The sequence below is a fragment of the Bipolaris oryzae genome (assembly GCF_000523455.1).
Source record: "Bipolaris oryzae ATCC 44560 unplaced genomic scaffold scaffold_12, whole genome shotgun sequence".
Taxonomy (NCBI): Eukaryota; Fungi; Ascomycota; class Dothideomycetes; order Pleosporales; family Pleosporaceae; genus Bipolaris; species Bipolaris oryzae.
In genome coordinates, this window is record NW_006911288.1 from 167465 (window position 1) to 190854 (window position 23390).

Here is a 23390-nt window from a genome sequence, read left to right on the forward strand (position 1 = left end):
TCTCCCCTTTCCCCTTTGGGCCTAAGGGCGCGGATTGCTCTTCTCATCTGCAACCTTTGTCGCGATGATTCAGCACAATGGCGGTGCAGATTGGGCGACGGCCCGATGTGTGGCCCCATGTTGTAGCGCGGACCGTTCCCGTCAGAGTGGAAGGCTTGTCGATGCTTGTGTCCAACTCTGAGCGCTATCTGGTCAACAAGATAGGAGCCACATATGCTGCTCTCAAGTTCGCCTCTTCGACAAGTTTATATGAAGCCTAGGACGCGGATTTCACTGTCGTCCTTGGGACTATGTGACCAATCGAGCACATGATTCACCGATCTACTTCTGGGCAATCAATACAGCCTATGTTGCTGCCTACCTTTTGCACCAATTGCGTGTATGCCTCAAGGGCAGGAAGAGGCAACGCGACGTCATACAACAACGGGTAGGGCTGATGTACCCCACGTCCGTCTTTCTCTCTTCCAGAAAAGCGCCACACGCGCCCTCCGCGCCTTCGACCAAAATCTGACATGTGTGAATAAGCAAGAATGATTAAAAATGCGGATTCGATCACCAGAAGGAGCCCTTATCACGCGGACATACACATTGCTGGGCGACGGGACAGGCTCATCCAGCCTTGTCGCATTATTAATCCAACACCATAGAGTTGCGTCTCTTGTTATCTTTGAGCTCCAGTTCCGCAGTACGTACATATGCATCTACAGACGTGTGTGGATTTGCTGTCAGCACCCCAAATCGCCACGTGACGTATATCAGCCTTGCTGACATCCTCGACAGCGAAGCAACCACCAGTATCAATGACCACATTGGGACACCGCCTCCCTTATTCCCGCTGACAGCAGGGCAAATGGCATTTTTAGAGCCTCAAGCTCCCCTGTTCCCCAGTCCCGTCAGCAAAGCGAAAAAAAGGTACCTGTTTGTCAGCTCTAAATACAGCACCTCCCCCGCGGAATTACCCCGCAAACCACTAATCGCACGGAAAAGATAGTACGAAGGGTTTAGGAAAATGGTCGGGCGCTATCTTTAGCAGAGGGTAAGGGAGGTGGTGACTAAGTCTGTTATCTCCCCTGGCATACATATGAAGTGTACACCCTACGCTATCCGAATATCGGTCGGCACAGCCCTAAAGCCATGGCAAACCGCACACCGCGGCATTCGCGCCTTTCCCCCCTCCTAGCCACGCAAACGCACATTTCTCCCTGAAGCGAGGGCAGTAGGAGGAGTCATGTGTGACACCTATCTTTTGAAGATGTGATGGCGGGAGAGGACTGTGGCGCGCGAAAGAGGGCAAGCGGCTTGCTTAGAAAGCGTCGGTGGGCCGAGGGATACCCGAAGGCTGTGATATACGCGCGTGCGCGTGCGGTTTGGGGTAATTAAGATTGGTTGGAGGTAGATTCGACGTGTAAGACTACTGTAAGAGTACATGGATATACCGAAGTTATGTTTTCGTGATTAGTTGCTGTACGATTGGCTATTGCAGTATTTTGAGGGAGTGTCGTGAGTGATGGAGATACAGGAATGAAGAGGTAGGAATTACATGTTTCATTTGGAGAAAGATAATTCATATGCATGTTCTCAATACCCTAATCATTTTTTGTAAAATTTGGGAGTTAGTTATCTGGAGGAGAAGATGTTTCTTATTCGAGGAAGCTGATGTTTCTTGTGTATAGTGAGCAGGGGTCTGTACCCTACGTCTACATACCAAGGAATATCTCACGGTCAGCTATAGCAGTACTTCCCCCTTATGCACAACTGTCTTATTCATGCACAAAGCCGCGAATACCTAAAGTCATATGCACGCATAAATGCATAACTATGCAGCCCTTCCCAACTTACCTAGTCCTCAAATTCCAGCCCCACTAATCCCTTCACCTCGGCCCATCAACCCGTCCATCCCACATCTATACGTAGTCCCAAGAACTACTCTTCAGCCATTACATCGTCCATCGCCACAATGCACAAAAACCCCTCTTTTTAGACTCTCTCCATCTCCACCGCAAGACAAAGTCTAGATTCATTTCCCATCCTCGGAATGACGTCACCACCACTCTCCACCACCCCCTTAGCGCCTTCCCCAAGACCAACCCCCCTAACTAGCATTAGTCTGTAGTCTCGGGAAAAGGACAAGCCGGAAAATGGCACAAACACCAAGTCGACTAAGCCGACTGCGAGTCAGTTGTGTGGAAATATGGCTTTCGTAAGTATTGCTATTAATATCAATACATCATGTAGACTTAGAACGCTAATGCATCGCAGATGGCCGGAGGTAAAAGAAAATACGAGGCCGAAAAAAAGTAGAATTTGTATTACCAGTCGACCGACTAGTTCGCGGACAAGATTGTGGTCTAGTACGGTACTATCGTCAGTAAGTTCGCGTGGACAAGAATAATTTCAAGCTCCTAGACCACAACAGCGCCAGCACGTACTCCTTTGCCGCCAACTAGAAACAGTGGCAAAACGTGGGCCACTACACTTGATTGCAATAAGAAGTGGTGATTACTTCCTAACTCAATTTGTGGCAGGGCCGGAGGCGTAGAAGGTACTGGTCATAACCTTCCTGGCTTCTTCGTCACTCCACTCTGGCTGCTCCCGGTAGTGGATATTGTTGATTGAGCACTCTGCCACAAGACCATTCTTGCTTGGATCGGCTAAGAATCCATCCACAGCGCGCACAACGGTTGAGAGAGGCGTCATTAACTTCCGCATCGCATCTGTCACTAGCACACCACTTATACCGGTATCAACCGCGCCTAGCATATCGTTAAACGGATTCTCATAGGATGAAACTAGCTGTGCATCCACATACCTGGGCATATACAGTTGACAGTCATATGTTCCCCTTTCGCTGCGAGCGTCTGGGCTAGGGTTCTAGTTATGCCGACGACCTAAGGAAGATTGTCAGTGCCTGAAAAGTAAGCATATTTGTGTCTGGGCCTCCGTGGGACTTTACCCCATGCTTTGCAGCTGTGTACATCGGAAGCTGGAGTGACGGATAGAGGCCACCCATACTCGCTGTTGAAACTAGCTTCCCAATTCCGCCAGGATTCTTGCGGAAGTAGTGGACTGCAAGGTATGCCGAGTAAACTACACCAGTCAAGCAGATGTCAATGACTGAGGTATCCGGTTTCACGGGCGCGCCATCTTCTCGTTCCTTGGCCGGCTCGTACATATTGGTCCTGTCGAGAATGCCCTTGGGTTTCCGTCAGCAAAGAATAAAACATGAAAAAAAAGACATGAACCACAACAGCGAAAGACAAAAGGGTAAATCTGACCGCATTGGCAAATACAAAATCCAGTCACGACCATTGCTTCCACGTCGCGACAAAGGCGCTGGCCTGCTGGTCGTAGTCCGAAACATCAGCGCGCGTAAAGAGAACCTTCTCCTCTCCAAGATCCCGTGCTGCTTTCTTCCCGCTCTCTTCGTTGTAGTCGACAATCATGACGTTCCAGCCTTGCTCAACAAGGTGCTTTGCAACAAATAGCCCTATACCCGAGGCACCACCCGTAATGAGCGCCCCCTGGGCAGATGCCCGTTCAGTAGAAGTCATTGCTTTTCAATGATTTGAGGGAGTCTTGTGAAGGGGGGAGAAGTAGGCGAATGACCCTCTAACCATGGGACAGAAAAGAAACCACGAGCGTGTTTGCAACCTTGTATGGTGTCAAAAACGAACTATATATGTACGTGTACAAAACTCTGGCCGTCGCTATCACTCATACTTACCCACACTCTACCTTGAACATTCCTCTCGGGCCTTTTTCCCCACACGAGTATAGTACTACTAGGCTTGGCATCTGCTCTACTGGACTACATTGTAAGTAGCAGACCCCATGCTGTCAAAACGCCGTGAAAAGCGCGAAAACAACGGCATGTAGTTAGAAGCCAATTAGAGCTCAAGACGGATGTGTCGGCCAAGAGTGCTTCACTCTACGGACGAAAAGATTCTTAGTGCTGTAAAATATTATAGGGTTATAGTCTGTCAGCTTTTAATGGCTAGCACTACGTGTTCTACGTCCTTTTGCAGTTTTATCCTTGAAAGATATGAGAAAACGATGTGCTGAGTATATTCTTAGTATGATTGTGGTGTCCCAAAGCTCCGAAGCTCCCCTTTCCTTTCCCCCCTCCAGCGCATTATCGATTTTTGGGTACGTAGCGTACTCGACCCTCTTTTGGCCTCCAGAAAATGCCGTCTCACCAGACAAAAAGGGAGTTACGTATACACAGTGCAATACAAGTAGCAAATACTAGCTAGAAAGTAGGCTGCAAAGTCCTATACAAGCCCCATTCCCCCCTCCCCCCTTTTATCCCTGTTTACACCATTCGAACACCGTTATCCATACAACCACCACCACAGATGTTTTGCTCGAGAAACACATGAATAGGAGGAGCGTTTACTTGGCAACTAGCTACTACTCTTACTCCCCCCCCTTTCTATGGACCAAAAAAATATCAAAGTCGGATGGATAGTGATGAGAAGAAGAAAAAAACGGACTAGGTGTGCAAGTTTGGTACGCCGGAAGATGGGGGACGGGGGACGGGGACGGAAAGTGGCGGGAAGACGGGAACTACGGAAGCTCACCTCCTCCTTCTCCTCCTCCTCCTCCTCCTCCTAAGATCGACGAGAAACGGATTTTGTTACACTACGTACGAATTCTATGTTTTGGGCGGACGAAAGCGTCGGTGGCTGGGTGTGGTGATTCCTTATACACTGCACAAGTATAGTGTTACATACAGAGTACACGTTTGCGGGTTAGTGCGGATGTGGTCGCCGCTGACAGACTAAAGGGTTGTTCGCTAAGCGAAAGTGTGGGTGAGAGGAACTTGTGTTAACGGCGGTGTTGGTCGGGGAAATGGGGAGGGGGTGGGCGGCGGGGGAAGAGAGCGTGATTGTGGGGAGAATTGCCACGATGAACTACCACGTATACACGATGAAACGCACGAGAAGCCTGCGAGTTTCTGCATGGTGGTTTGAGGGAATTGTTTCCAGCCATACGCGTGCTTGCATGCTGAGTTGGGCGCGTTGGGCTCTTGTGTTGCTCATCACGAGGGGGGGAGGAAGACGCATGTGTTGTACACATATGTAATGTAATGGCGTTGGGCAACGGGGGGGGGGACACACCCCTCGTCCCATGGAAAGCTGTATGCCGGCGTACAAGTTGACATGGCAACTCTTTTTTTGTGCCGCCGGTCGGAACTATTGTGAAGGCGGATCTGCAATGCGCAGTAGGGGGAGAGAAAGACAGGATGTATGGGCAGGTGTGCATAAGCTTTGGGCAGGGAGAGTGTGAAGAGCACCGTACATGCACTGCCGGAACAGGGACAACCGTGGCTATTGCTGCCAAGGCAGGTTTGCAACAAAGTAGAGCGGTGGACTGACTAGAGACCTGCGGCATCAGTTGCCGTGGCTTGTGTTATCCCCACCCTTCGCACGGCTGCCCATTTTTGCAACACCAAGATTCATGCTTTTGTCTTCTTGGCCAAGGGGCGCTTGTGCGCATGGTCATGGCGTCGGCTCGTCCCAAAGCGGAACCAGAACGACTTTTGCGGTGCCGAAGCGGCGACACCTTCGGAGCAGAGCACCACGATCTCTGCTTAGTACTATTTTCTTCCGTAATCAGCCTCGTAAAACTCTACTAAAGTAGATCTCTTGAACTACCACATACGAAATAAACCGTAAATCTCCACGATCAAACTCTACGCCAGATCTTAACGGCCCTCTGTGCACAACTACGTATTTTTACTTCCCTTTCACACGGAAGCACGCACATTGGGACTACCTACTTTTACCCAGCCACAGACGTCACTTTGCAGCGGCCCTCCGTCTGTTGCGCTGCACAGCGACTCAACCTACTCGGTTCAAGAAAAATCCCACCTTGCATGGCAAACACGTTCTAGCCGCCCCCCCTTGCGATTGCGCCCTCCCTGTGACCTACTCCGCGGCCACTCACGTTGGGGGGAGGGGGACGCGATCACCAGCCAAAACTGCGATCGCGGCGCTTGTCTAGACCACATGCTCTCCCCCCTCCCCCCAGCCAGGCCCCTCTGATGTTGCATCTTATTGTCGATCTGCGTGTCTGGACTCTATGTCTCTTGTCTGTTTTTTTTCATGCTGGCTGGGCTGGCCCTGCTCTTCCATGCTCTCTCCCTATGTGGAGTCCTCTTACGCTCTTCAGGTACCTGGGGGGAACAAAGCCGACGCGGAACCGCAGTTCACTCTCTCTCTCTTTTTTCGCCTCCCTTTCTACCTAACGTTTTGGTTCCCGGGAAAGGGAGGGAGAGGGGACGGCACGCTAGTTCAGAGAATTTAGTGTCAAAAGTGATGGGCGCTGCGGAACTACTTTTGGATACGGATGCGACGTAGGCCCTTCGGCGTCGCTTTTTTTGAGGGGGTTTTTTGCTCGTAAAAACGTGTCATGCCGTGATTATACCGTTTTGTTTTCCGCGAAGGCCTAAGCAAAAGGGAGGATAATAGCTCGGGGAATAAAAAAAAGGGAGAAAGGAGTGATAAAGGACAAAAAGGAGAGTGAGGCGAGCGGTTCGGGGACCTCGTGTTCTAGGCGAGGCTGTGGGGACGGAATCCTGGCCTCTATCTTTTTTTTTCTTTCTTTGCATATCTGTTCTTACGTATGGCTTCGCTTTCTGCTCGCTTCTTTGCTATCCCCGCAAAAAATCAACACGCAAGGGAAAAATAAACGAGGCTGAATATTGGGGTGAGAGGGTCTTTGCTGCAAGTCATGCGTCACGCGTAGCGGGAATAAAGTTCAGAAAAAAACTTGGTCAGGTGAGGTGGGTTCAAAGACGTTGGAGTGCATTTGGTGTGATTGTGTTTCATTGCAAGTGCAATAGGGAAAGAGAGAGCTCGCGCCTCGGTTTCCAAACCGACCCAATCATGGGTATATGCCAAGTTTTCCTCCAAGAGTAGCCTGTATTGGGGGCGGATGGGTGCATGGCCCCAATCGACGCCACATCATGCACACCCTGTCTGCCCAAAACGCCTGCAACCGACTCTTCCCGAACAGAAGAAAGAACAAGAAAACAAAAAATGTGAATTGAAAGTGTAGCCGTGTATGAATACAAAGTGTATAGAGAGAAAAGACAGGAGAGAAGGAAAACGTCCAGAAAATCTCGCATGCCCGTGTAAATGCTAACCAAGTGCGCTGTCCCGCGCCGGTAATCCCCTAGGATAGGCCAAAGCCAAAGTCGGCCCAAAAGGTGGGAGAAGGAAGTGTTGCCAGAACACCTGTCGTCAAAGTCGCTAATGTCTGAATAAAACTCGTATTGTCGTGAAAGGAGGATGAAGTTGCATGTTGCTTCGCAAACGGACTATTGTGTCCTTGTTGATGTCGACGAGTTGTTGAGTTGAGATAGAGACGCGAACGAGTTTGTCATTGCCGAGTAGGCAGCTGATGGCAGTGCGTTGGTTGAAGATGTGGATGAGGCACTGTTGCTTCGGACTTGAAGGTTGAGAGTGTGGCAGCTGTCGCATCGATCGTTGAGGCGGTTGCAACGGCCTCGGCAGCCTCGCTCGTAGTTGGCGCAGGAGAACATTGTGATGTTGAAAGGGTTGAGGTGTTGTCGAGTGTAGTGATGGATAGTGGTAGCAGTGGTAATGATGACGATGTGATGTTGTGGTAGCGTAGAGTGGCTGCGTTTATGTATTGCTCGGATTTAGTAGCGTGTTGGCCTTTAGGGAAATCTTCAAGCCGAGGGCGAGACTTCGTAATATATGGGGCAGACGATAGTGAACGCCCGATGATGTAGACGGGCAGTTGCAGATATGCAGGGTAATTATTGCGTACTTGGGCCGAAAAAGTAGCCGTAATCGATGGTGTCAGTTGGCGTCGCTTGGGTGCATGCAGAACGGGCCCAATATAGTGCCTTCAGTTGCCGAATCTAGCCAGGGAGAAAATGGATAGTCGGGCTGACAGAGTCGAGAGATAGCAATAAATAGGATTGATGTGCGAGCAAGATGTGTATGTGTGGGTGTGTATGTGTGTGTGTGTATGTGTGTGTGTGTGTGTGTGTGTGTGTATGTGTGTGTGTGTGGACAGGCGGCTTATATCTTGCTTGAGCTTGCAGATTAGGAGGAAGTTGCAGGCCTGGAAGCTAGTAGTGCTATCTCTTATATCCAGACCTGACGTACTATATGAAGGCAAAACCTTCCGTAACGCTGGAGGCTGCAAGAGGCTCATGACAGTTGACGCGTCCAAGGGAAGAGTGTGTCATCGTAGATTATACAGTGGAGAGACCCGCGGCCAGACTGCACTTGGCCAGTGCGTTCTCACTCGTCAGCCCAGGGTCTCCGCCGAGACCCTGGCCTCGTTGCCCATCGACCCAACCCAGCGCCCAAATCTTGATTTCTGCCAAAGCCGTGACTTCCGGCAATCATCATCCTGTGGCTTGCACCAAGCCATCCTCTCACCGGACTTGGACGGCGTACAAACCTACATACGTACCCAATACTCGCCCCGCCGCGAAGACTGACGTTTCCCGCCATTTGGTGACTCTGACATTGTGCTGGCAGCCTGGAAGGGGACGTGCCATACCAAGCGACTGTTTCAAGCGACGATGTGCTACAGGGACCGGGCTGGTAAGCTATGTTTCGCACAATTTCTCTCAGGCGGCCTTACGGGGCTGAGGGCTTGCTGTGTACTTGCCCACCGCAGAAACGTGCATCTGTATTCGTCCTCACCTTCGTCCAGGCGTGCCAGAAGCCTCTAGAGCACACCTAAGCCCTTTGCGATTACGCAGTGCCGCAGTCTAGGCGTCTCACCCTTCACATGTCGCTCGTCTGCCATGACCTCTCCTGACCTTATTTACCCGGCCTGCAGCTTACAAAGGTCAACAATTGCCGTCAAAAGGCACCAAATCTCGGACTTTGATAACGATTCCACGTCCGATCTCTGCCGCGTGGGTGCGGATGCGGACTGCGGACCCTCCTACCGCTCTTCGCCACTCCTCACCATGTCCCGTTCGCGGCTCGAGGCATTAATTATGAGGATCAGCGTTCCCACCTATAGAACCAGACTTCCGCCTTGTGGCCTTACACCGCATGTCCGACACACATCCTCCGCACAATCTGGCCAGATTCTGTGGAGCGTGCAATCTTTCTGCTGCTGTGGAAATTTGGTCCACGCTAATACCTGGTTCGCCTGGATCCGTAGCCACGCAACCATTCCCATACTCTTGCTTGTTGGCCAGCCAGCCAGCCCCGTTATTTCCGCGCGGCCATATGCACCTTTTGTTTCTTTTCCCATGGGAAAGTCGCTTTGGGGTCGGTGTGAGCGACCCGATGAGCTGGGCGAGACTACTGCTGGCAATCAACGGTCTGATATCTTGTCACGTGAGTAGGCAGACAAGATTGTATCCACGCCACACCCTCGCCACGTGTTTCTAGTGGCCTCTAGTTTCATTTTAAAAGCACCGACTAAGATAAAGCCGTTAAAAGCATGCCATATATCATGCGTCTTGTTAACCTTATCCTCTAAGCTTTGTCAAAAACCATGGCCACTAAGAATCACCAGTAATAGTGTATTGCTCTTTGACTTTGGTACGTACGATATCTCGTACGACATCCCCTATCGGCCCTTGGAGGCAAAAGCCGAATTTGCACATGCTTGGAGAGTGATCGGGAAGCTTCGACATTCTTGTTATGTTGACTACTGCCGTGTACTACGTTTCGACTATTTCGAGCTCCTCGGCCTTATGAGAAAACTAGGTAAAAAGAGAATGTTACCATTGCAATGGTGCAACTACCGACAATCAACATGATACAACTTGACAATATTGTTCGCTTACTTCTCTCACCCGTAAGCCGGCAGATGCGTACAGCTTCGCGCAACTACTTACAACCTTCATTTTGTGACGATTGACTTACAATTAATGCGATGCTGAAAGTGCATGAAATCGCTTGAACATGTTCGAATTCCATGAACTGACACGCACATATGGATGATCACACGTGCAAGTTTGGCTGTTGGGTTAAACTCAGCGATTGAACTACAGGTTGCGTTCGGGGTGAGATTAGGTTCCGTCAAGAAAGTAAGAGCACATGGCGGCATTGCGTAAATATATCGATTGCTCCGTAACAAAATTCAAGGCGTCAATCCGAGAGTATTCTACTATCAGCCTATGGAGGCGTTGGAGTCGCCATCACCGGTGTCCGCCAGTAGGCATGTGCTTCCATAGCAGGGGTGGCTGTCGAAGAGGTGTCATCAAGGCATCTGCCAAACCATCCTTTAGTAGTACAGGTCGTCGTGGTTGGCTCACTGGATGTAGTCGTAATAGTAGCAGTGGCCGTAGTGGTTCCTGTTGTTGTTACGTCTTTGCAACCAAACCAGCCAGGCTGTACAAGTTAGCAATCTTTGCAAGATTGGTCAACCAGGGATACCTACAGTCTGACAAGTGCTTGTACTCGTTGTAGCAGTCGATGAGCTAGACGATGTTGTTGACATCATGGTAGTTGTCGCATCCCGGCATCCCCACCATCCAGGCGTCTGGCATGTTTCTGTCCGGGTTCTTGAATAGGTGGTGCTGGTTGCTGTTGAGCTCGTTGTCGGCTGCTTATGTGTGCCGTTTTCGAACTTCCACAAGTAACAATCAACACACCCTACATCCTCTTCCAGACATGTTGCCGCTTCGTCGTATTTCATGTAAACGTTCTCGATGGCGTACCTCAAGCTGTGCGTCTGTGTGCTTTGCCTCCAACCCCAATCTTTAACCACGTCGTATGCACACTTCCTTCCGGTATGGCAAAGGGTTTCGAATGCATAGCCGCCAATTGAGCAAAAGCTTGTAGCTCCATTACAAGTTCCCATGTACACCGGGTCAGCTGTGTGCCCAAAATGAAAGACTCCTGTATCTTTGCTAGGTGGAGCAACGTCACTAGCTGCCGGTAGTCCTAATCGCTTCGCTGCCAGAGCCTGGGGATACGCCTCAAATGTCACAGCAGGAATGCCATGTTGGAGACTGATCAAAGATGCAAGTACTCCACCTAAACTATGTCCTGTCGTCATTACGTGAGAATTCGGATAGAGCTTCATCACTTCTTGATAGAGCTCAAGAGTTGCGACATAGTACCGGTTTGGCTTCCGCAGCTCGCCCTTTACACATTGTTCATCGCAGGTATAGGTACCCGTTTGACAGTCACACACTTGGCGCCACAGGTAGGTACCACCCTGACCGCAGCAACAGGATCCGTAAAGGTTGTCGTTTTCCTTGTCGTGCACAGAGGTTCCGTTGCCTTCGAACATGGCTACCGTAGTTCCTTTAACGGCCAGAATGATGGTGGAGTTGGTGTCATCGCTGAATACATGGCCGCGGATGCCGCTATCATCCCAACCGAAGGGAACGGAAGTGTCATAGTCTTCATCCACATCCATCCACCCGGGGTCATCGCGGCCGACCTTGTACGCATCCTCTGACATGTTTGCAAAACTGATGATGGTTTCCTTATCTTTGATATCCGGACCCGGGATGTCTTCGGCCATCCAAATGGGAGACATGGGTATCTGGCTATCATAGCTGTTGAACGATGGCCTTTGGATCTTTACTGGTGCTGTCTTGATGGCGAAGGGTCCGACATGAGAATCAACACCGGCAGCTGCAAAGTGCTCCGGTGTGACATCAAACCTTCTCGCACGCGGCCCAGGTTGGCCGACACCATGATTTATGACATGTCGCAATCTGAAGCTGTTTGGCCTCGGTGATGAATTGGTAGTTGCCGCGTCCGCTAAAGCCGTGGACCCACGGGAGTGGCCAAAGCCGGTATAGGCCCAAAAGATACCCGCTATCAGAGCGAACTGCACAAGGATACCAACGGCAAGGAGAGAACGCGAGGGCCTGCCTCGAGTATTATGAGATGAAGTGTAAAATGACATGATATGGGAGCACTACAGGAGAGATGAAGGGGCGAGTGCTGAGGGTGTTATGATAAGCGCGTCGACGACGGCCAAGTCGCCGCCTTCCGCACGGTCGTGGCTCGTGATCGAGACGCTACAACCAAACAGGTTAGTCGGCTTTCCACGTCATCTGCTTTCACCCACGCGCACCGCTCATCTGCTGCCTGGACATTCTGTTATCTCATGTACGATCAAACTCAACGCTTGCGGACGGTAAAGGACTACTCTACTGTCAAGACTTGCAGCGTTGTACTGGCATGGTAGCCTGGGCATCCCGAAAGCGTAAGAAATCGATGCAAGCTAATGCATCGTGTCCGTCTCCAGCCTAAAAACAAGCTAATAATGTTCGACTGCTATCTAGCTGTGCTTTTCATTTACCAAACATTTTTGGATTTTTGTTGTGCACGACAAGTCCAGATTACGAAATGACGAGGTTCAGTCCGTGTAGGTAAAGCACTCATGTAGACCGAGAAGCGGTGTTTGCAGGAGAGCAAGAACACCCAACTATTTTACTAATGCTGTTGAGCTATGTTGCGAAGTTCGGCGGGGAAAAAGCAATGCCACTATAATTACAACGAGTTGATACCTCGTAGGACTCTCAATATTAGTGATCCTCTTCTCAGAGTAAAGACAGGTTCCTCTTGTGATTCGTCTTCAAACGCCAAGCCAGATTCAAGGATTTCATGCTGGAATGTAGATGATTTTGAATCACCAGCTATTGTGGGTCCTCTAGTCAGCCACTCAGCCCGACTAGTGAAACGTATAGGAGATGTCGAGCCATACGGGAAGATGTTTCTGGTATCGAGACACCTGAAAACCCGCTTTAACAAGCATGCTATCAGTTGGCACAATATCTGATGTCGTGCTACCGCTTGTGGTGGCTCCGTGTCATGATATCGTAGATCCGGAACGTCTACTTTAGCGAATCATTTTCACTGTCCGTCCGTGATGGTTGGGGACGAAGATGAGCCGGCAGCTTCCGAAATTGGAGAAGTCTAATACAGGATGCCGAACTGCTGAGGTTTGGTGGTGTTTAGTATTACCACTGATTGCACCTTCTGGCCCGTAGTGCGTTACTGTTTGCTGTGAAGCCTCCACCCTTACACACTCATACTTTGACACCTCTACGTCGCTTCTGCTTTCGAATCCTCAGCGTCCGGACAAGATTGACGATAATCATGACCGCCATGATGGCGGTGATGGCAAGAATACATGCGAGCGGCGCCAGAATAGAGAAAACCGAAAAGACGAAGGATGCCATACTAAAGGAGTGGTTGTCTCCGAGGGACTGTGTGGAGAGCCCGACCTGCATCGCCGAGAGGACAATCGTCGTGTATGCGAACCAAGTGATGAGGCTGTTGATATTCTCCCGCATGAACGATCCATACGTGGTACAGCCGCTAAGATACCCACGTATCTCTCCCATGACCAAGCGGTATATCCAGTTCAGCCGCCCAAGACGTAGCTCGCCATATATGAAACGTTCATTGATGCCTATGTGGCCTTCCATGATATTTACCGACGGAGCGAGGGCCGAGTTGAAAGGTACTGCTTGAGGCAGGGTGCAGATAATGTCGCTCACGAGCGTCAACCACACGGCCCATGTTATCTCTTTGGGAATGAGTCCATGGAAGATAGCCAAGTTGTAGTCGACCTCTCGTTCGATGAGCGCAACATACGATAACATGAAACCAAGTGCTGTCTTGTACAAATGTGGACGCGGACAGATTTCGGTTTGCCAGAATACCTGGCAAAAAAGGAAACGGGGTAATGGCTTAATGAGTATCGAGGAGGACTTGGAAGAGGACCAGATGAGATGCAAATCTAGTTGCTCCGTCACCATAATCTCCCTTCCTTTGACGATCTGGTAATGGAGTGGTCGGGGTGCTGTGGGGAGTCCGACAAGCCATAGCCAGTTATGTATCTCGTTCAACCTCCTGACATTGAGTTCGATATCAAGAAATGCGCCAATATCGGCGCTGACAGGCTCGACCCTATAGTTTTTGCGGAACGTTGCTGGTAGTAAAGGCACCTCTGGCTGTACGATGCCATTGGGATTTGAGGTTTTCAGGGGCGCCGTGCGAAATGGCACAAGTAGCTGTTCACTCGCAGCTTGCGAATACATTTTTTCGAGCGACATTCGATCGAGGGGTAATCGACGGTCTTGCTAGAAGAGAGGATAGTAGCACCAAAGAGAGCGAGACGGCGCAATCATCTAGAAAACCATGGCGCGCCGCGGATGCCCACAGTGCCACAGCGGCAGAATGGTGCGGGAGATTTCTCGCCTAGCCCTGTCTCGTAAAGCTGGGAGTTGTTCCAAATTGCCGAGCTTAATTGACATTGCTATACCAAAAGGGTGCACGCCAGTGCTGACAAACAGAGCGACGTCTTTCTCCTTTGGGAACTTTCGCCCCCAAATTCTTTCCGCCCCCAACATCAGGGCGTAAGTAAGTATATGCCAAGGCCTAGGTCCAATATGGAAGAGCCTCCGAATATTCCAATCGCGCATTTCTTCTACGACAGATAACGAAAACAAAGCGATCTTTGCTTTTCAATACACACTGCAAACTCGTAGATTAAGTGTTCGCGATGGCTTCGGCCGCGAAAGCTCCGCATTCGAAGTTCGATGCCCAGGTTAGTAGTGCCAATCTGTCTCTATGCAGTTGCTGAAGAGATAGTCTTTCAACCCCGGATTGAATGTCGTATATCCAAATGATGAACAATCGTCGGTCAAGTCGTCGGCCAAGGTCGAGTATGTCACCATGCGTGCCATTTTGAACTTGAATAACAAATGCTTGCAGAATCATTGCCATCCCTGGCCTAGGGGCGGACCCTGAATACACATGGAAGAAAGACAAGGTGCATTGGCTGCGAGATGCCAACATGCTGCCAAAAAAGATCCCACATGCCAAGATTAGCGTCTTTCAGTACCAGTCACAATGGTTTGGAAAGGGATCTGTCGATGAACGGATAGATAATGTGGCAAACAAGCTGCTTCACAGTCTAGATCGCTCAAGAGTAGTGGGTGTTGAATGCCACCTCATCTGATTCCCTGCTGATATCCATCAAGAACGAAGCAAAAACACCTATTATCTTCATTGCTCATTGTCTGGGTGGCATTATCTTGGAAAAGGCTCTACTCATGGCACGGTCGCGTCAAAGAGACTTCCCAAATGTCTACCCTTGGGTTGCTGGCTGCTTCTTCCTAGGTACGCCATTTCATGGCACATCCAGTCAGTCAAAAGCACTAATTTTGGCATCTATGGCTGAGCTTGCTGGCTGGGGCACTCCATCATCCCTTCTCAAAGTCCTTGAAAAAGACTCAGAGATCCTGCGAAGTATGCTTACCGAATTTTCTTTCATGGCGAGAGATGCTCAGATTCGGCTACTTTGCTTCTGGGAAGAAAACGACAGTGACCTCGTCAACTATATGATCAAAGGTATCTCGTGGCTCAAAAAGAAGGAGCGCATTGTTGATCAAGATTCTGCAACCATCGAGTCATTTGAGAGCCTCTCCCTCATGTCGGATCACTTTCAACTGAACAAGTATCCCGGACCAAAGGATGGCAACTTCACTGCTGTATCCGACGAGATCAGAGAAATAGCAAACAAAGCAGACAGTATCATCAAAACGCGCCAAAATATGCTTCGGCAATCACAGGTAGATGACCGCACGTACCATAGTATGATAGATGCTTTAGGAAAAGGATTTGTGGATATTGAAGCAGCCATGAAGGGCTCCTACCGGGAAGCGAAAAGCGTCAAACTCTCATCAATTCTGGAACTTGCCAATTTCCAGCAATGGAGAACTTCGGATACCAATCACGTTTTCTGGATTCATGGCAAGGCTGGAACAGGTCAAGGTGCTATCGCATCTTCGGCTCTCGAGTACCTAAAGCAAAGTGTTGACTACAACTCATTAGTTGTATCTTTTTACTGCGACCAAAGTGACAGGATGAGGCGCACTTTGAAAGGGTTGTTACAAATCATTATTCGTCAGTTGCTAGATATTGACCAAGACCTTGCACGCCACCTCCTCCTGGACTCTCAGGGCAGCAGAGACGTCGCGAACCAAATATTTGACCCGGAAGAAATGCTGAAGATACCTGCACTGTGGACGGCCCTGCAAAAAATGGCCGAGGATACCCGCAACTGAAGGATATACATCATTGTCTATGGCGTAGAGCAACTAGCGGAGGATTCATTGGAACACTTCCTTGCATACATGGGAGGAGCGATTGAGCCCACAACTGCGACCCACAATGACGGAGATTTTCGGCCTATCAAATGGCTTCTACTTAACCGCAGTGGTCGTCCGAGCATTGAGAAATGCTTGAAGGGCAAGGTCCCAGAAATTGATCTTAACGATGCAGACAACTCCGCTCAAGTCAGCGACGACCTTAAAGCACACATATCTGTGCGTGTGGACGAACTTGGCCTTCCAGCTTCTTTGGCATATTTTGTGAAACGTCACGTTTACCTTCGCGCTGAAGACAACTGGATTTATGTCAGTCTCGTCGTACGAGAATTGAAAAACGCATGGAAACCAGGACGTACGCACTATGCTGAGATTAGGAAGCTGCTGGAGTCATTCCCGTATGGTCTCACGGACATGTTTGAACACATCCGAAAGCGGATTCTCAGCCCACAAGCCGAAGGATACGAATACACAAAGGAGATACTGCGTTGCCGAGTCCTATCATACATAGCCCCAATGATGCGAGAGCTTGCCGTCATGGCTGGATTGCCTCATGACGACCTAGAAGATCTTGAGAAGCTGAAAGAATACATCGTGCGATGTGGAGCGTTCCTTACCTTGAGAGGCAATGACTGGGATCTGGACAACAGTACTGTTGAATGGATCGATATATCTGCTGCAGAACACCTTGCAGTATACGCCAAGTATGATCTTTCGTTGGACCTCGACGATGTGCAGCACGGTATCATTGCTCTACGTTCATTGGAGTACATTTATCAGGCCATCGAGGTACAGGATGTATCTGTCGACGATACCGAGCAAGAAGAGATTGAGGACGCCGTTGATGCAGAGAACGCACTACATGAAGAAGACACTGACACTGATGAATCAGACTCTGACGATATGAGTGATACATCCTCAGACCAGGGAGATGACGAGAGCCAAGACCTACTTGATGTCGACCTCAGATATCCCGTTCGTTATTGGGTGGAACATGCGAAACGGGCGCCGCCCGATGTTCTCGAGGAATTCAACTTTAACCACCCATTTTGGCAGAAGGACTCGGAAGCTCGTCAGAAGTGGTGGAATACTATCCGGGAAGTACACGGTATGGAAGGCCAGCAAGACATTTCCTCCCTTCACGTGGCAGTGATCCTCGAATTTCCTGCTTTGGTTGATCATCTCATAAACCTCAATGGAACCCCCAACGTACATGAGCAAGACTCCTTAGGTTTTCAACCTCTCTTCTATGCTTGTAACAACGGAAACGAAGAGATCATCAATATTCTGCTTGGCGCAGGTGCAGATGTCGATTTCGTAAGCTCCGATGGAAGCCCAACAGCATTGCATGCTGCCTGCAGGAATGGCCACTACGATGTTGTCAAGATATTACTGGACCGTAACGCTAACGTAAACTCTATATCTCCTGAATATGGAACGGCGCTCTATGCAGCTGTTGGTAGTCTTGATAACCGCATTGTTGAGCTTTTGCTGGATCGCAATGCCGAGGTAAATATTCCTGGTGGACCGCATCAACGAGCGCTGAACCTCGCCGCGTTTTCTGGAAATATGGATGCGGTGCGTATCTTGATTGAACGGGGAGCAGACGTTGATCCGGATGAGGAGGGGTATTGGTACGTAACAGTCATATTTAAGCCAACACCGGAGCGTACACTGACTAGTATTACCAAAATATAGGTATGGCTCTGCACTTGGTGCAGCTGTACGGCGCGGACATGCTGCCGTGGTTCGCTATCTTCTTTCAAAATCGTGGGACCCGCATCTTGACATAGAAACCTACAAAAGTTTCCTGAGCGCTGCAGCCACCTATAATCACTTGGAGGTCGTTGAGATATTGTTGAAGGATGAAGAACGAGTTTTGATTCTAGAACAAGCCTTACAGGCAGCTGCTCAGAAAGGTTACGCTTCAATCGTGGCTGCGATATTGAACCGGGTTTTAGAGCTCTCGTCTTGCTCGCTAAGACATCAGAGGTCATTCTCACTAGCGGCTTTCTACGGTAGAACGGAGGTCTTGAGATTGCTGTATCCGCGAGGGATCGACCAAGTACAGCTCGATAAGGCATTGTACGAAGCTACCGACAACAAACATCTGGAGACAGTTAAGCTTCTTTTGGAGTTCGGTGCGGACCCCAACGTCGAAGGTCCTATGTAAGTGTGCCAAGCAAGTATTATAATCAAACGCTGACCGATCCTAAGTTACGGATTCGCATTAGCAGCCAGCGCGTAAGTATGAGCTGTCATCAAGCCTTTGGAGGATTATGGATGATTTCTTCAAATATCCCTCAGCGAGCTCTCTGCGAGGGGTTGCATACCAAACCTTCACTTTTGTCGGACTACCCACTTCTGGCCACTAACTCAGCAGAATTCTTGAGCTTACGACTGATCATTGAAATCGTGCTGACTATAATGCAGGTACGACGGTACGATGGAGATCATGAAAGCCCTGCTAGACAAAGGAGCCGATGTCAATAAACGTGGAGGAGACTATGGTACAGCTCTTCAGGTATGTCTTGAGATCAACTTAGCAATTCGTTGATGCTGACTCCTTAGGCGGCTGCATGGTTCGGCGATGCCGACAACGTGAAATTGTTACTGGATCGTGGAGCCAAAACCAACACTGAACCCATTGGCTACTACAGCCATGAGCTACAAGGTATATGTCCGGTTCTGTAACAATGCCTCTCACTAATCTGAGATATCTAGCCGCCGTACATACAGGTAATGAAGCCACCATTCGCCTCCTTATCGACCATGGAGCGGATGTCAATGCCTTTGGGGGCCACTTTTCATACGCGATCATTGCAGCAGTTGAGCAAGGTGATAGCACTGCGACCAGAATACTGCTTGAACACGGTGCTTATGTGAATGTGCGTGGCGGCGAAGACAACTGGCCAGTGATCTCACTCGCTGCCTCAACTCTACTCACAGAAGATCTGGGGCTTATCATCAAGAATGTCTCAGACATAGATGCAGCCTGCGCTAGGGGAACAACTGCCCTGATAAACTGCGCAGATGCGTGCGATATCGAAGGCTTGAGATTTTTATTGGCGCATGGCGCTGATGTGCATATCTCGAGCGAGAAATATGGCACTGCACTTCACGCTGCTGCGTAAGTATCTAGCCTTATAGCTTAAGCGCCGCTGACAAAAATATAGCGCCGAGGGCGATGAAGATTGTTGCGAAGTCTTACTCGAAGCGGGTGCTAATGTCAATGCCATCGGAGGCCCATATGGGACAGCTCTGCAGGCCGCTGCGTGGGCGGGCGACATTGAGACTATCCATGTCCTGGTTAAGGCAGGTGCCGACATCACAATCACTGAACCCATTTCTGGTACATATGGAACAGCTCTCCAAGCCGCATGTGCTGCTGGCTGGTTAAACGTTGTGCAGGAACTTTTGAAGCACCATGCCGCAGTTAATGTCCGACCAGCTAATGGCATGTTTGGGGGAGCACTGTCTGCTGCCGCAGCTGGTGGACATAGAAAGATTGTGAAGCTCCTTATCAAACATCATGCCGATGTCAATGCCAGTGGAGGTCTTCACGGCTTCCCGATCCTTGCTGCTGCGCAGTCTGGTGTTCTATCCGTCGTCGAGCATTTACTCAATAACGGCGCAAATGCTACAGCTTCAGGGGGCCTGCTTGGATCGACAGTAGCGGCTGCTGTCAAAGGCAATAATATTGAGGTTGTCAGAAAGCTAATAGAACACGGAGCGGATGTCCATGCGAAGGGAGGCAAATACGGCGACGCTCTTCAGACAGCTGCGATGAAAGCCGACTTACCTATGATCAACGAGATTCTCAGCAGGGCAATAGAGCTTGTCAACCATAAAGACGGCAAGTATCACACAGCTCTGATTGCAGCTTCTTACTTCAACCATATGGATGTCGTCAACAAGTTGCTGGACGCTGGGGCAGATTTCCGTGTTCAAGGAGGGATTTATCGGAGTGCCATCGCTGCTGCTTCCCTCCGTGGGAACAAAGCTATCCTGGACCGATACCTGACTATGAAACCTCCAGATCATCTGCTCGATGAAGCACTCATCGAGGCTTGCGCCTATCGTCAAGCCGCTTGTGTGGATGCTTTGCTTAAAGCAGGTGCTAATGTATACGCTCGCCATGAAACTCGGGGGTCCGCATCTGACGCTATTGATGCGCCCGAGGAAGAAGATTACAATTCTGATCTCGAGGAAGACAACTTGGATTCCGATGCTGAATCGGAGCATGATGAAGTCGAAAAGGACAACGAAGACAAGGAGGAGGAGAAATGGGTAGGTGACAACGTCTTGGTATCTGGTCAGACGGATGAGGGCAGTGTAACAGACTTGCAACTGGAAGAAGATGATTCTGAAGAGGCGAAAATACGGAAGCTGTTGAAGGAGGCTAAAGACCGCTGTAAGCGCAATCCGACTGTCAAGCGTTTCAGAACAGTAAAATATGGCCACACTCCACCGAATCTGAGTGTAGGGCCACATTCCCATTCCTCGGTACCACCACTGCCATCAAATGCGAGGTATGGTACATATGAAGCAGCAGATTCTGCAGACCGCTACGGAGTTCCATACGGCCAGCACTCGCAAAGTTCGTCGAGCCTACCTTATCACATACGATCAAGAACTACGGAAACTATAACTGAGGTCGAACACGAAACACCGTATCCTTCAATAAGCGCAATTAGAGGTACGTTTCCGCTTGAAAATTCCGCTTATCAGGATTTCGACGTACAACCGCCAGCTCCTTTGCGCACCAAAACCCCGGGAACCATTGTCTCGCGATGTGACTCTGCTCCATTGCCTGATTCGCAGCGACCAAACCCACTGACAGAGACTTCAGTTGCGCCTCAACCCAACGCACAACCCTCAAAGAAAGCCAGTGTCGATCACGGGCTGAAGAGGCAGAGCAAAGTTGTCAACCGCAAATCTATTGCGAACTTGGAAGCGCTCACTCGGTATCAGCACCAACAGCGACAGTCAAGCTACTCGATGGATAGGCCACCCTTGCATTCTTCAATCTCTGAACAAGATCATGCAGCAGACAGCCAGCCTTCTCGTCCATCACCACACCACATGTCCGGCTCCTATGATTCACAAATCAATTCCATTAGCCTAAGAAACGAGCCATATCATCCGCCAATTCCGCATCGGCAATCCCAGCATTTCGTTCAGCCGCAACCATATGGATATCCAGGGCTCTCACAACCGACGCAGGGACCATATTGCCCTTATCCACCGGGCTCTCCAGCACAGCAACCCTATGCACCTTATCCCCAACATGCTGAGATTTCATCTCCAGTTTCGACCCAAGGTAGCCAGTATACAGAAAGTAGTAGCCCGTACCAACCCTGGGACACTCCTCCTTCAAGCGTAAGCGGCTTCACCAGTGCGAAAAAAACGAACGAAACAAGAGGAAATCGATGGGCGAGCGGAGGATACGATGGTGAAGGATACAACGGCGAAGGATACAACGGCGAAGGGTACAGCTGAGATAGCCAACAAACCGTTTCAGTCCACACAACCATGTCTTTTCCTGGTTAATCTTGTAAATGCATACAATGACACCCCCTCTCCAACCCTTCCTCCTGCCATTGAAGGCACTACTTCAAAAAGAAGAAAGTCTAAGCAAGCTTTCCCTCTCTAATAAGCCGACTCAACGTCTCATTTCTCACTGTCCACTGCCCGAACTCCCCCGCATACTTCTCCACTAGCAAATCACTCACCACCCGCCCAAACACGACCTCCCCCCATGGATTCAAATGCGTGCGATCCCGCGCCGTACTCCCGTTTCCCACCCAATTATACGTGTCCGCGCCCGCCTGCCCAATCGCGTTGACGTACGCTGTCGACGCCTTGTTGAGGTCGATGAAGTGCAAGTTGCTGGACGTAGCGACGTCGATGGTGAGTGCAGTTTCTGCCGCGAGGTTTTCGATGACGCGGTTGGTAGTTGTGTTGAAGGTGCGGCGAGTGAGAGGTGTGACGAGGATGGGTGTTGCACCCGAAGTCATGACTTCCGAAGCAAAGGTTGCGAGGTTGGTGCGGTATTGGGTTGGGGAGACGCCTGATGTTTCTTTTTGGTCATTATGGCCGAACTTTGTTACTGTTAACTTGAATCTTTCTTTTGAGTTTTTATTTGTTTGAAAAAGGCGAGGATGCAGTACCTGGATTGTGACATAGACTCTGTAGTCTTGCTTGTAGGTTGAGATGTCTTTGATTACTCGGCCCCAGTCACCGCCAGCACGGAAGGATGCCGTTGTTGCGCCGCTGTGGCCATAGTTTTTGCCGGAAGATCCTGGTGCGACGGTCTTGGAGAGGAATGCATCGCCCCATCCGCCGTTGGTGGCTGTTGTTGAGTCGCCGGCTAGGAGCCAATATATGGGTTTGGCGGCGGCATCGTGCAAGCTGCTTGGTGCTGCGAGAGAAAGAGGCAGCAAGGATAATAGGGTAAAACGCATGGTTGGAGCTGCGATATCTTTCTACTTATTTGGCAATGTAACAATCGATAAAGAATATTGATTATTTGATGATTTAGAGTAGTGAGAAAAGCCCAGTTTGCGATAGTACACCTTTACATTTGTAGTCCTCTCATGTTTATACCGCTGACGGCGGAAATAGTAGAAGGCATCTTCCATCATGTATTTAATTTATGAGTATCATACTAGATCATCACTATACTCGCAGTGGTATGAGAACCGGTTCTATTGTCGGCAGCTTTTCCTAAAATCGTCGTAAAGAAACCAAATAATTCGTGCAATTACTTTGGCGGGGGAAATACTGCGGGGGCACTCTTGGTCAAACGAAATGCCCGGATAAAAAATCCCCCATCAAACAAAGCTTCTACTTGCAATCAGCCGCATTCACCACAACACAACTAGAAAAAAATATTTTGTATACAAAACCGCTAGGTCTTTACATAGATGAACATGATGTAAGGAGATCTTATATTACTCTGTAATAGCGGTGTATATTTACGCTCATTGACGTGGCGCTATTTTGGCGGACGTATTCTTATCCGAGTATTTCGGTTGACCAAGAGCGGTGTGGCGTTGCCGATCGCCAGGAACCTCGCGGTAATCTCATCCGAGAGATCCGTCTTTAAGAATAGGTTCTTACAGTGTGATGTAGGTACGCAATTTGCTTATGATACAGACTAGAGAGTTTCTAATCAGCAGAGTAGATGGCTGCTGCATAAATGTGATTGTTTAGACATTTGTCGGCCCACGAACAAAGGCGCTTTAGTGGCTGCAGGACGGTGTTGCTGCATCCACACAAAAGGCAC

General features: G+C 49.6%; 10 protein-coding genes across 10 annotated transcripts; 4 read left to right on the forward strand and 6 right to left on the reverse strand.

The window, feature by feature from the left end:
• Nucleotides 1-77: 77 nt before the first annotated feature.
• On the forward strand, nt 78-991 carry COCMIDRAFT_84223 (uncharacterized protein; the record flags this gene model as incomplete). The annotated part of the gene is made up of 4 exons (XM_007685713.1): nt 78-243; nt 306-447; nt 648-713; nt 760-991. The coding sequence occupies 4 exons, from the start codon at nt 78-80 to the stop codon at nt 989-991; spliced, it is 606 nt and encodes a 201-aa protein (XP_007683903.1).
• Nucleotides 992-2511: 1520 nt separating this feature from the next.
• On the reverse strand, nt 2512-3551 carry COCMIDRAFT_1647 (uncharacterized protein; the record flags this gene model as incomplete). Its single annotated transcript, XM_007685648.1, has 4 exons — nt 2512-2753; nt 2810-2888; nt 2954-3193; nt 3327-3551. 4 exons carry the CDS (start codon nt 3549-3551, stop codon nt 2512-2514), a joined length of 786 nt encoding a protein of 261 aa, XP_007683838.1.
• Nucleotides 3552-4795: 1244 nt separating this feature from the next.
• Nucleotides 4796-4963, reverse strand: COCMIDRAFT_84330 (uncharacterized protein; the record flags this gene model as incomplete). Its single annotated transcript, XM_007685714.1, has 1 exon — nt 4796-4963. The coding sequence occupies one exon, from the start codon at nt 4961-4963 to the stop codon at nt 4796-4798; it is 168 nt and encodes a 55-aa protein (XP_007683904.1).
• A 2379-nt stretch (nt 4964-7342) lies between these two features.
• On the reverse strand, nt 7343-7549 carry COCMIDRAFT_55876 (uncharacterized protein; the record flags this gene model as incomplete). Its single annotated transcript, XM_007685715.1, has 1 exon — nt 7343-7549. A coding segment is annotated over one exon (207 nt), but the record flags the coding sequence as incomplete, so codon positions are not given.
• Nucleotides 7550-10130: 2581 nt separating this feature from the next.
• COCMIDRAFT_84053 (uncharacterized protein) lies at nt 10131-11880 on the reverse strand (the record flags this gene model as incomplete). The annotated part of the gene is made up of 2 exons (XM_007685716.1): nt 10131-10346; nt 10396-11880. The coding sequence occupies 2 exons, from the start codon at nt 11878-11880 to the stop codon at nt 10131-10133; spliced, it is 1701 nt and encodes a 566-aa protein (XP_007683906.1).
• Nucleotides 11881-13024: 1144 nt separating this feature from the next.
• COCMIDRAFT_61254 (uncharacterized protein) lies at nt 13025-13933 on the reverse strand (the record flags this gene model as incomplete). Its single annotated transcript, XM_007685717.1, has 1 exon — nt 13025-13933. A coding segment is annotated over one exon (909 nt), but the record flags the coding sequence as incomplete, so codon positions are not given.
• Nucleotides 13934-14784: 851 nt separating this feature from the next.
• On the forward strand, nt 14785-18294 carry COCMIDRAFT_33038 (uncharacterized protein; the record flags this gene model as incomplete). The annotated part of the gene is made up of 5 exons (XM_007685674.1): nt 14785-14922; nt 15281-16014; nt 16060-17733; nt 17798-18142; nt 18180-18294. The coding sequence occupies 5 exons, from the start codon at nt 14785-14787 to the stop codon at nt 18292-18294; spliced, it is 3006 nt and encodes a 1001-aa protein (XP_007683864.1).
• A 1066-nt stretch (nt 18295-19360) lies between these two features.
• Nucleotides 19361-20935, forward strand: COCMIDRAFT_44868 (uncharacterized protein; the record flags this gene model as incomplete). Its single annotated transcript, XM_007685682.1, has 1 exon — nt 19361-20935. A coding segment is annotated over one exon (1575 nt), but the record flags the coding sequence as incomplete, so codon positions are not given.
• A 249-nt stretch (nt 20936-21184) lies between these two features.
• On the forward strand, nt 21185-21601 carry COCMIDRAFT_84222 (uncharacterized protein; the record flags this gene model as incomplete). The annotated part of the gene is made up of 1 exon (XM_007685718.1): nt 21185-21601. One exon carries the CDS (start codon nt 21185-21187, stop codon nt 21599-21601), a length of 417 nt encoding a protein of 138 aa, XP_007683908.1.
• A 131-nt stretch (nt 21602-21732) lies between these two features.
• COCMIDRAFT_1652 (carbohydrate esterase family 12 protein) lies at nt 21733-22566 on the reverse strand (the record flags this gene model as incomplete). The annotated part of the gene is made up of 2 exons (XM_007685649.1): nt 21733-22203; nt 22273-22566. The coding sequence occupies 2 exons, from the start codon at nt 22564-22566 to the stop codon at nt 21733-21735; spliced, it is 765 nt and encodes a 254-aa protein (XP_007683839.1).
• Between the last annotated feature and the right edge of the window lie 824 nt (nt 22567-23390).